Source organism: Lissotriton vulgaris, chromosome 5 (genome assembly GCF_964263255.1).
Source record: "Lissotriton vulgaris chromosome 5, aLisVul1.2, whole genome shotgun sequence".
Lineage (NCBI taxonomy): Eukaryota > Metazoa > Chordata > Amphibia > Caudata > Salamandridae > Lissotriton > Lissotriton vulgaris.
The window spans coordinates 1,689,743,205-1,689,756,101 of NC_141693.1; the positions used below are offsets into that span (position 1 = coordinate 1,689,743,205).

Below are 12,897 nucleotides of genomic sequence, written 5' to 3' on the forward strand. Positions count from 1 at the left end.
TCGGTCTCTGCGACCGTGAAGTCATCTGGACCTTCGGCGATGTTGTCCTCGTCGTCGGTGGAGAGGCCCAGTTAGTAAAGCGTCGGAGCCTGGCCCTTGCCCTGCATCGTGTGATGAGCTGTCCTCTGCTTCTCTCGAACTCGGAGTGTCTTCGGCTTGAAGACGGAGCAGGCGTTGCAGTCTCTGCTCTCGTGGTCGATAGGCAGGCAGAGGTTGCAGACCAGGTGTTGGTCCTTCTGCGCGAACTTGTGGTGGCAGTTTTTGCAGAATTTAAATCTAGTCTTGTACATCCCTGCGCTCAGGGGGCCCCCTGTATGCACATTCCTCCAAGGACATCGAAGATCTAGATGTTCTTCTCTTTCTTCGTCGTCTCCTCTCTGATGGTCTTCTCCCAATCTTTTCCGGTCTTTCCCGTCGAATAGTAGTTGTATTTTCTCCTTTTTTCCTCCAAAACTTCTGGAGCTTCACGCGACGATCCAGACGCAACAGCGGAAAAAAGAATCTGAAGATGGCGCCCAAGGGTGGTAGCTTCCGCCGGAAGCATGCCGACGTCACCAAAGGTACACCAGAAGGTGGGACGTAGACGCCCACCTGGGCTACAAAAAAAAAAAAAAAAGAGAAAAAAGGACTACGATTCCGGACCCAACCACCAGATTGCGGAATATGCACAGCATAGTGAATCCAGAAAGATTCACGCTGCAAAACTAGAGCTCAATTGAATCAAGAACATTTGTAGAATTTAAATTTCAAATTACGCATCGAAGCAGACCTGGGGTCTCGCATCATAAACAAATACACTGAATTCTATGGAGTTGTGCAACATAAATCTAAGATTTAAAAGCCTTCAAAAGTGGGAGCACTGGCAAAGAGGGAAGGCGCTGTGATGCTTTGCCAGATGTGATGCTTAAAGAACTATCGCCCAGTTTTTCGGTTACACTCCCAGCAAAAAGTTTGTAGCGACATATAAATAAAATCCTCACCGAATTTATCAAGGATTATCAATTGCTCCATGTTCGCCAGTCAGGTATTCTGGCCCATCATAGTACTGAGTTGGTGATGCTCACCGTACTGGATGAGCTTAGACTGGGGCCTAACAAGAACAAGTCCTCCGTGTTGATTTTGCTGGACCTTACAGCAGCATTCAATATGGTGGATCATCAAGTGCTTATGAACCGGTTAATGGCATACGGAATTACGGAGTCCGCACTTCTGTGGATTTTTTCGTTCATGAATGACCGGTCACAGTGTTAGAATTAAAAAACAAGCATAAACATTACCTGCGCCATCTTGTCTGGCAAACGTTCTTTCATTAACATAAGCCGCAGTCATTTTGATCAACCGCAGCCATTTTGTATTCTGATGGTCACCTCTTTCTCACCCTGCCCTCACTAGCACCCATCAGGCCCTCTGACCAAACAGGATAAGTGTGCTGAGGCCATAACTAACAGGCATGCCTTTGATGGTATCTTCAAAGAGACAATTTTATTGCCAGAACAACCCTTAGCGCCCTTTGGCTAAACCACCACCTCTTCCTGTACTCGATAACTAATGAACTTATGAACTTTTGCATTCTTCTCACCTCCCCACACTTGTGTAATAAACAAAGATTTCAGATACTAAGATGACCCTTGCAGACATGATTTATTGCACCGCAAACAGCAAGACTTGTTTTCACCAACAATGGAACCTGTTTTATCAACGGAACAGACTCTTAGATCTGGCCGGTCTCACATGTTTTAGACCATGAAGCAAGGCCCTGTTATACCATAATATTGTCTGTTTGACCCGGGTGGGAGGAGAATAACAGTGGGGCTTGTATGACAACACGCTTGGAGTGGGGACTCAAATCTTGTATAAACATGTTGATATAACAAATGTGGGCTGACATGACAACAATGCATTGTGTAAAATCTGTATAAAAGGAAGAGCCAAAATGAGATGCAGTTAGAGCACCTCCTGATGACAGCCCCAGTGTCAGAAGTGATGTGTTCTCCTCCTGGAGTAATAAACCTGTTCTTCATTTTCCACTTTCCAGCGCCTGCCTCGTTATTTTGATAATTAATATTAAGGTAAATTAGAGGTGGTTTGCACCAAGCGGCATCGAAAGTCTTGGGAGTCACAGCTGCTTTTTACAACAGAGGGTGCAGATCGCAATCCTCTGATCGCAGCATTAGCACCGTTGGATTGCCATCTGTTTACCTATGCGGATGACACCCAGCTGATCTTATGGACTGAGAATTCGAGGCAGGTGCAGTTGAACATGCATTACATTCACAGGTTCTTTGTGAATTGGAAGACAGCTAACTCTCTGAAAGTGAATCCAGAAAAGGCAGAGGTCCTGGCAATCACCACTAAGGGAAATCTTTGGATGGATGGTTTTTGATACTGGGAGTTAGGTCCGGTCACGGAATCCGTGCCAGCTGTGAATAGCCTTGGCATCAAGCTGGATAGTAACTGGTCAACGGCTGAGCAGGTTGCGCGGGCCTTAGGCAGCTCTGGAAATTGGTTCCTCTTCTTTCTTTTACAACTATGGGAACAGTGGTGGCTGCACTGACTTTGTCATGGTGGTACTATGGCAATCTCTTGTACATCGGGATCCCTGATAAGCTGCTGGGTAAACTTCAAGTACTTACATGACTTTCTCATCATGGACATGTATTTTAAAACAGTACTACTGGAAATGAAATATGGAAATAAGAGTTAGTGGATCTGGAAAAACAATAGAAGACTGATTAAACTTTGATGATTGATCAGAAGCCAAAACTCAAAAGAATGCTCTTTTGAGGTGGTAGTTTAACAGACCCTAACTGAATTGACTGAGAGGCCTTATTACAGAAGCATTTTTGTAGAGGATATGGACTACGTAATCATTTGACCTGCCCGCATTTGTCAACACAAAATATTACTGAGTAAATCACTTCAATTTTCTCCATATCAGAGGTGTCCATAGAGGCTGTCCTAGAGGGCTGCATCCGTTCTAGATGTTGAGGATAACTACATAAGAAAACTGGGCATACAATGCATCTACACTAAAACGATTTACATAATGGTAAATCTTAAATTCTGGCAGAACTCTGTAAAGATAAATGCCTTCACAAATCATGTACAAAATTAGGTCGGGGAAACAAACTGAGCTTTTGTACTTACCTTAGACACACCAACTCCAGTGAATCTGGCTTCTAATAGTTCTTGCCGTCTTGGGTCCAGGCTATGCAGCTCTTCCATCATTTCCCCTGTAGAGAAGGTACGAGACATTATTAATAAAAGTAGACAAAATTAGTATCAAAATAAGCGGTAGACACTAAGCAGCAGACACTGGTGAAGGGGAACAGACACAAACAGACACTTGTGTAGGTGACGACAGATGTACAGGGAGGGATATGTATGGGGATAGAGACTGGTATGAGGGAAAGAGAACTGGTGTTAGGGCAGATATTGGGGAGGGGTGGACACTAAGCGACAGACAGTGGTCAAGGGGAGCAGACGCTGGTCAAGGGGAGCAGACGCTGGTCAGGGGGAGCAGACGCTGGTCAGGGGGAGCAGACGCTGGTCAGGGGGAGCAGACGCTGGTCAAGGGGAGCAGACGCTGGTCAAGGGGAGCAGACGCTGGTCAAGGGGAGCAGACGCTGGTCAAGGGGAGCAGACGCTGGTCAAGGGGAACAGGCGCAGGTCAAGGGGAACAGGCGCAGGTCAAGGGGAACAGACGCAGGTCAAGGGGAACAGACGCAGGTCAAGGGGAACAGACGCAGGTCAAGGGGAACAGACGCAGGTCAAGGGGAACAGACGCAGGTCAAGGGGAACAGACGCAGGTCAAGGGGAACAGACGCAGGTCAAGGGGAACAGACGCAGGTCATGGGGAACAGACGCAGGTCATGGGGAACAGACGCTGGTCATGGGGAACAGACGCTGGTCATGGGGAACAGACGCTGGTCATGGGGAACAGACGCTGGTCATGGGGAACAGACGCTGGTCATGGGGAACAGTCAGTGCTGCTGAGGGACTGGTACTAGTGTATGGGAACAGGCAGACACCTGTGTGAGGACAGACACTGGTGTTGGGGCAGACATCAGCGGTAAGGGTGGACACTGGTGGCGGGAGACAGAAATGAGTGTAGGTGGCATCAGATGGCAGGGGAGGGACATGCATAGGGATAAACACTGGTATGAGGGACAGATATTGGGGGAGGGGTGGACACTAAGCAACAAACGCTGGTGAGGGGGAACATACTGGTGAATGGGGTCCTGTACTGTTTAAGCGGTATGGACATGACTGAATTCCGTAGCGGCTTTATTTAAAACAGAATTGCATCATCACCACTGTGTATCGCCTTACCAATTAGCATAGTCCCAGAATCACTCTACAGCCTTCGAGCAGGAATATAACAGACTGCAGTTTTGTTAAAGCACCTGCTTCTGAGCCATGTAAACAGGAATAGCCATCCGTCTGAACTGTGATATCCACACACAAGATTTACAAAAATCTTCATATTCCATCAGAACCCAATATCAGGGCAGCACCTCATACCTCATTACTGAACGTGACGTGCAATTGAGGCACTATTCTGTCAGATCAAACTACATTACAGATTTTAAACTTGTCCAGGAACCTCATGTTTTGCCATCACCCATATACTGCATATATCTACCTCGCATAGAACATCCAGCAGATACCCAAGTATCAATCCAACAATTGATAATACAGAACTCCTGATGAAGGCTACTCGCCGAAACGCGTTGGATCTAGTTTTGTATTTGACGATGATAATCAGTTGTTGACTTATGTATTAACGCACGTATGATAAATCACAGTGATTAGACATATATCTATGCTTAGAAATTTGTATGAATTGTAAAAAAAGTATACTAACTGTTATTTATAAAAAAAAGTGATAAAAAGCCACATAATAATTGTGAGAAAAAAATAAGAATTAAAAAGAAGTTTTATAAATACACACATCATGGTATCTCAATCTATTTAATAACAATGTGTGATAGAGTATAAGAAACTCACACATAACCCGGTATATAGGCCAGCTTTCACAAAAAAGACACCTGTGTGAGGACAGACACTGGTGTTGGGGCAGACATCAGCGGTAAGGGTGGACACTGGTGGCGGGAGACAGAAATGAGTGTAGGTGGCAACAGATGGCCGGGGAGGGACATGCATAGGGATAAACACTGGTATGAGGGACAGATATTGGGGGAGGGGTGGACACTAAGCAACAAACGCTGGTGAGGGGGAACATACTGTTGAATGGGGTCCTGTACTGTTTAAGAAAGAGAGAAAGAGATGAGCTGTGGGACAGGTGTGGGAGCGAGTGAGATAAGGGAGATGAGACAGGCGACAGGGCTCCCCGGCATACTGAGGGGGGGGGGGGAGACCGTGAGGAGGCGACAGAGTGAGACATGAAGAGGGGAGGGTGCACAGGAGAGAGAAGGGAAAGGATATTGAAGAGAAAAGAGTGAAGGCCAGGAAAGAGTGGAAAGACCGAGGAGGGAGAAAGAGCGAGAGAGACAGACAGAAAAAGAAATAAAGTGCCAGCCATACGGATTCAACATGACTTAAGGTTTTGTCAGCGTCTCGCCCACTGGAAAGCAGCCTCACTTCAGCCTTCTTTAAAACAGCAAAAAGCTAGAAGTTGGTTTTCAGAGGCTGGAATGTGGGGGGACTCTCGTTTTCAATGGAGTGACACACACTAGATGAAGTCTCACCCCGGGCCCGATCCAGCCTATGTGAGGGCCAGGGTACAACGTGCAGGCTTTCATGAAACATCTACTTTTACTACAAGTTGGAAAGGTGGCAGTTAAAGTTTGTATAAACTCAACAGGGACACTGGACACCTTATCTATTCTCTCAACGCACAGGATCCATTACAATGTGACCTCAAGCCCCCTAACCAGGAAGACAGACCGCCTGGAAGGCGACTGGTAAGATAGCTCAGTGGGATAATGCATGTACAGCGGATAGGGAAAGGGTCCAAACGGGTCCCCTCCACATTCCCAATTTGGAAGGTACTCCCTTAACATGCCACTCCCAAACTGCTATTTAGTATGTGTTCCTAAATCAATTTTGCGAGTTGGAATTTTTTTTTCTAAATTTCAAAATGAGGTTAGTACATGAGCAAATATGATTTAGCTGTTGCAAGCCCAGTAATTTAGGATTTGCAAGCAGCAAATCACTCCCCTAAGTACTTAGTGATACAGTGATGCCAAAACCTCCATGTGGATGCGCTGGTTCCAGGCTGTGGCTTTGAGATCTTTACAAGATACACAAGTTATTGTATTTATATAGCGCTTCCTGCCCCTGGCGAGGCGAGACACAGGCTGGCACTGGATGCAAAACTGAATGTGTCAATGGAACCAGCAGGATAGTATGGATATCCGAGCGGTAGCATTACCAGATTACTCCAAGTCACAGGGGCACCAGGGGCCAGATTTTCAAAGAGGTTGTCTGTAATATTCTGACAGTGTGCAGTGAGTCACAGGCTGTCCGGCTCATGAATATGAATGGGCCAAGAATCCACTTAATGCTTTATTGCAGATGCTGGTGTGGAGGCCTGCGTGGTACAGTAAACCACCATCTCAGCACTCAAATGTACATTGAGCAGGCACGAAGAGTGGCGCATTGTGAGTGGCATCCGGAACAGAAAGCACCCATGGGCGAAACCCTTGCTGCTCCTAAAAATGTCCACAGATGCTCATCCTGGTGTCTACTGCCAAAAACTGACAGCTTACACTTTCTGTGTGATGCTCAGCTTGCATCTTCTCAACTGTGTATTTCACTGTGAGTCTCAAGAAGGGGAGAATAACCCCTCGCACCCGCTGCGACTCACAAGGACTGACAATGTGTGCACTGAGGTATGGAGAGAAAATTAGCAAAACTAGAGAAATGGGCTGGTAGAAGCTGCCTACCCTGTATGGGCCTAATAAAAAATTACTTGCATTGTGTGCCTTACTCTTGTAAGGAGTAAGCCATGAGTACTACAAGAGTAAGTGTTTACAAAACCTTTGAGAACTGGAAATCTGAGAGCGTGCTGGAGCAAGTGAAGTAAGCTCTCCAAAGCCACCAAACAGAGTGCTGTTGCGGTTACTATGTTTAACCTGGTGAGATGGTCACCTGAAGGAAAGGATGCTGCGCTACTCATGAGCGCCCCTACTGGCCTCATGAGGCGTATTACTGGTTCCAGTCCCGGAGGTCACGTATGTCGAAGGGCAAAGATCACAGACAGTCCAGAGAGGGGCGGTCAATGCGGTGCATGGTTCAAGCGGGGTGTCATGCAAGGCGCTCAGTAATGAAAAGGATACACTGCAGACGAGAGAAATGTTGGCATGTCTAACTAAGTGCATAATACAGGAGGGGTGAAAGCCACTAGCAATGTTATAAAAGTCCATTGGCAGCCAGGGTAGTAGATGAATAGGCGTCTCTCACCAGAAGGGGTGGGGGAGGTTGCATCTAAAAGGCCCACAAACCTACAATAAGTAAAGAAGAGTGGTCCTTGGAGATTACTGGCCTGATTCACTGACATTCTGCCATAAGTGTGATCTTATTACTGCTGCTGGATTCCAGGAGTAAACTGGGAGTGGTCCTGGCTTACTCCATGACTGCAGGAGTAAGCCAGGAGTACTGCAAGAGTAAGTCACAGCCAAATCTAGGAATCAGGCCTCCCCTGTATGCTCCAAGGATAAAGGTTATCCAGGGAAATTAGAGCATCTGATGAGTGTTGAAATCTCTTTCGTCACCGCACGCCTTCTCTTAAGTCACCGCTCGTCTGCAGTTTTGCTGCTCGGTATATATTTTATTGAGGAAGCGGAGGGAGACCGCTTGCTGAGGCGTAGATGAGAAATAATAGATCTGCACCACCCGAGAACATAATATGAATCTAGAGGGGCGACCCTGATCGGGCGGGTCAGCCTCCGCGCCGTGAGGGCTGCTGTGCGGCTCTACAGGAACCCGGCTGGAGCAGGATCGTAGCAAGCACTCGGTGCATTTGGGGGATTGCCCGGAATGTGTATCACTAACTAACATTTACAAGGAGCGTCATCATATCATATTGACATTGACGGAAAATCCTCTATGCCCACGTGAGGCTTCCACCCCTATGGAAAGAAATATATAAAAAAAATATTTAGGTACATAAAAAAAATTACGTTGACCATTTGCCTTTGAGCATACGTGCATGATGCCTCACGTCCACGCATCATCACAGTTGGTTGTTTTGGACGTGCATGCTAGCGTAGCGCATCAGAAGCCACGCTGAATGTAGAACTTTAAGTATTTAAGCTGCTTTGCATACGCTTACCTTCTCCCCACCCCCACTGTCCGCACTTTATCATAGAGAACACCAGTGTATTCACACAATGTGGTCTTCTGAGTGATTAAAATACTTCATGTACGAGAAAGACTAGGTAAAAGACAGAGGGGTGCGGAACGCAAAACAGAGATACTTGGAAGATGCGCAGAATGACTAAAGAAACAGAAAAAAAGCCAAGCTGAGCCAGGGGAGTGTGGGGGCTGGAGATGAGACAGGGACAAGGACAGGGAAGAGACCGATAAAGAACCATAAAACAAGCTATAGGGCCAGGGGTAAGGAGACATGCAGGATATCTGGATAACAAGATAGTGTGTGGGGGTAGGGATGAAGCGAGAGACCTCGGAGAGAGAAAGAGAGGCAGAGACAGACGGACCAAGTAGGAAGAGGTAGAAACAGAGAGATAGAATCAAAGACAGCTCGAGATTAGAGAAGGTTAAACAGAAGATATACAAGATGATGCAAAGAAAGAGAGAAATATGTTTTGCACTTTACCGTTGATGTAAATAAATATCTTCAAAAATCGAAAAGTGTATTATTCCCTTATTATTAAACCCTACCAGGCATACAGAGATCGACTTCAGCACAATCACAGAAACTTAAACTACTTTTAGATGTGCAAGTGCGTGGGGCAGGTGAGTCGGTGTTCGGTCCTGCTACGAGAACAGGCTCTGTGCGTGAGTGCGCAGTCACTTATCGGCTTTGCAGGGATCTTTGTAGTCTGCCTTCTCCTCGTTGTAGGCATCGAACGAGTTGTCGAAATCAAGTCCATGGCAGGAGGAGAGCTTCCCGCAGAGAGTCAAGCCTGCCAGGGACAGGGTGATCCAGGCAAGCATTCTCAGCAGAGGGGCTGCGGGGAGGCGTGCGGGACTGAGGCTGAGCTGGGACACTGAGGGGCAGAGGGGCAGCGGTGAGGCTTGCGGGACTGAGGCTGAGCCGGGACACTGAGGGGTGAGTGCAGGTCCAAGGCAGCGGCTCCCTCCGAAGATGAAGCGGGGAAAGTGTGAACCGGACCCTGGCGAGGGAACTATGAACAGTGCCGGGCTGAGGCAGGGATGCTGTGATTTGCGCGGGGTGCTGGATGGGTACTATTAGGTGTGCGGAGTGAACGCTGCAGGGCAGGGAATGCTTGCTGTGAGGTGGGCAGGTCTGGGGCAGTGGCTTCCTCTAGGGCTGAACTGGGGGGCTGTGATTCGTTCGAGGTGCTGGTAGGGGTCTCTTACAAGGCTAAGGCGCACAGAGAGATGTACAGGGCTGGGGGGGGGACTCCCTCTCAGTCTGGGGTGCTGTGTGGAATGTCGAGGCCGGGTCTCCCTGTGAGGCAGAGTCTGGATTGACAAGGGGCTGGGACTGGGACTGGGGCAGGGACTCGTGGGAGGTTGGAAGCAGAGGACTCTGATGCCTAGCCGGTCGTGCCGTGAGATGTGCTGGGCTGAGCGGCGGTATCCCTCTGAGTCTGGTGCGAGCAGATCTGCCGTGACAGCAGCTTTGTCTAAGGCTGGGCGAGGAGTTTCCTACTGTCCCCGGGGCAGGTACTCTCCTGACCAGCTATTTCTTCTTGGCTGTCAAGTCTTGGCTTGGATAGCCCCGGGGTCTTCTGCACTTCCTGTAAGCTAACCAAATCATCGGTATCATCCAGACTCTGCCCCAAGGGATGATGGGTGGAAGGCTGTCCAGGCTCGCGTTACAGAGCACCCTGTCTGTGCTCGAGGAGGACGGGCCGCACCGGGCCCAGAGAACAGCCGGCAGGCAGGGAAAAAAATGGCGGCCGCAAAGCTCTGCAAATTTCGGATTCGGGGGCGTGGCTTAAAAGTGGAAACAACAGCAGGAACACGCCCCCAAATCCGAAAAAGATGGAGCTTCTTTGGAGGGACGGCTCTCTCTTCCAATGGCTGGCCTCCGTTTAGGAAGCCAGCCAATGAAAGAGAGACCAAGAGAGAGGCGGGTTTAAGCACGCCACTGAAGCACTATGAGGAGACCAGTACCGGTCATGTCATAGCGATTGTTTGTGTCAGGAGGGGCAGGACAAACATAGGGTGAAGAGACTCCACGCCGGCTCAACATCCTGCAATTCTAGGCGTTCAGTAATTTTTAGCCATGCAGAACAGCAGATGTGCTGCTAGACAACATATGGGCCAATGGCTCGAGCACTGCCGAGACATGTTGGATTGGCCAATGCATGTTTTATCTTGGTGCGAGCCCAACAGTTTCCTCCACTCAACCTCCCCCCCCCCCACATGAAAATATTTTACAAATACTTTGACAAAACAAGTTGTTACAAAGTCAAAAGACTTGCAGTCAACACCAGACCTCCTGGAAGCAGAACACGAAAAAGAGAGTAGACACATGTACTCCTATAAATGCTGAAAAAAAGTAGTTCCCTGAATGTAAGCAGTGTAATGATACGAATCATCCGATCAAAAGGATGGCAAAGATGGTGTGCTCCAGCGGAGCAATAAAGACAAGAAGTGGAGCTATAGAACGAACACTATTTTACAATGTACATAAAAAAAAGAAAAATTCACAGAAAACAGAAATGCATAACCAAACTTAAATTCCGCTGGCAAAGCCATTACGTCTTGCCTCTAAAAGTCTAAAATAATTGCTTTGTCAATACTTTTTCCTGTCATTTGTGCACATGTGGCTAGAAACATTGGGATGGGTTTTCTATTAAAGAGAACCCACTACAGGGGGAGAGAATGTGTCGTAAGAAGCCACAGCTGCCGACTTTGGAGTTGAGGAACCACGTTCAAGTCTCGACATTAGACCAATATTCAGTGATTCTGGACAAATCACTTAATCTCCTCGAGCCTAACAAAAATATGAATGTGTCCTTATGTGATTCAACTGGTACTCTTGTAATGCTCTCCTTCGGGTCAAGTTTGTGCTATATAAAGCTGCAAAAAAAATGTTTAAAGAAGCATTTGCAATGCAATAGGTCGCGCATTTGTGAGAGCTAGAGCTAATGGCGCTGTAAATTATAGTTTTTTTACTTATATAGCAGTGGTTCCCAAAGTGTGCGCTGCGGCACCCCGGCGCGCCTTAATTAGAAGTCAAGGGCGCCGCGGCGCCATGCAGGATGTGTCTTCCGGGGTCGGAAGTGTGGTGCATCTCATTGTGGTTTGAGTACCCCCTTTAAAATAAACAACAGTAAACAAAAACAAAGCTGCACACTGACATAATGATCAGCGGGCAGTAAAGTACCCCGAACCGAGGTGAATGCGAGCCTGGCGGGCCAGCGTGTTCGTGCCGCCTCCCTCCATGTATAATGTGGAGAAGTGTGGCTCAGGCAGACCCTGAAGCAGAGGTCAGACCCGGGACGAGGGTTCAATTCCCGACGCGGCAGTGTCTTGAGCTCAAATGTCCATGGACTCGATAATTCTCGCTTCGGTGCCTGACCTAATCATGGGTTCACACTCTGCAACTCTGGGCATTAAGCTTGCTTAATCTCCACAACGCCCCCCCCCCCGCGGCGGGATGCCTGGCTTTCACCTTGGGGATGCCCTGTAGGGGCTATCTCACAGGGAAAAGCCAGGATGGGGTTCCCAAGGCAAGCGCGGAGATACCCCTTCGGGGGTCGATTCAGGCGCTATATAAGAAACATAATAATAATAATAATAATAATAATAATGTGTGTCCAGACTCGGACCGGCTCTCCATTGCCGCACGGACCCCGCCTTCGCCGCCCAGTCACCTGGTAGAGGCTGCGGCAGCGCCGTGTCACCCTCCGCACATCCTCGAGGGATCCATCGGAGCCTGGACATTTCTCCCCTCCTCGGGCTTCTGTTACCCCAGCGCCCTGCCACGGTGCCGGGTTGCTGTGTACCCGGGGCCCCTTGCGGGCCCTCCCCCCACGCGGCATGGATTGCCGGGACTGTGCGACCCCGCCCCACCTGCTGTTGGACAGGGGCAGCCTGGCGCACCGGAGCGCGGCCCGGGGGGCAGCAGTGCAGTACCCCGGACCCTTCCAGGCAGGCACGTACTTCCCTTCGCCAATCGCTATGGGGGCACATTCAGATTCACCATTGTCATGCAAAGCAGTGGTGAGGAAGGCACGGAGAACCCCTGACACTGCCAGCGGCAAGGGGCACGGGAACAAAATCACACAGAGCGTGGACATCCCCGGTGGGGGCACAGAGGGATACCATGTCCTGCGGGTACGTGACCACCATTGTACCGGAAATGTCAGCAACTCCTACATCCATGCAAATGCAGGCCCCAAGTGGGATGAAAAAAACCGGGGATGGGGGAAGGGGGTTCTCAAAAGGGGCGTGGCCGTGGCAACAAAGGGCATGGCCTAATACACTCCAGCAAAAAATCTGTGCCTAGCACAGTGCGGTGCCTGACCCACCGGCAAAAAAATTGTGGGGAGCCACGGCCAACCGTCAACCCGGTCAAGGGAGCCATGGTTCAAAAAAGTTTGGGAACCACTGCCATATAGTACGTTATATAATAAGAAACAATGTATATGGAAGTAGTATAATGGGAATGGGGCATCACTGTGGATTCTCATACCGGTTTTAAATATAAGCTTAAGAGATTCCAAGCATAGGGTTTCTGTCACCCAACTTTGGGCTGCTTTCTTTAAG

At 48.6% G+C, this 12,897-nt stretch overlaps 1 protein-coding gene across 2 annotated transcripts in view; it reads right to left on the minus strand.

The window, feature by feature from the left end:
- TLK2 (tousled like kinase 2) overlaps positions 1-12,897 on the minus strand; it is a 1,405,344-nt gene that overhangs the window by 1,297,577 nt on the left and 94,870 nt on the right. For both annotated transcript variants that reach the window (XM_086923830.1, XM_086923831.1), the window contains exon 2: positions 3,148-3,233. In XM_086923830.1, coding sequence (XP_086779956.1) covers positions 3,148-3,228 — 81 coding nt within the window. In that variant the 5' untranslated portion in view covers positions 3,229-3,233. The remainder of the gene's footprint in view (positions 1-3,147; positions 3,234-12,897) is intronic.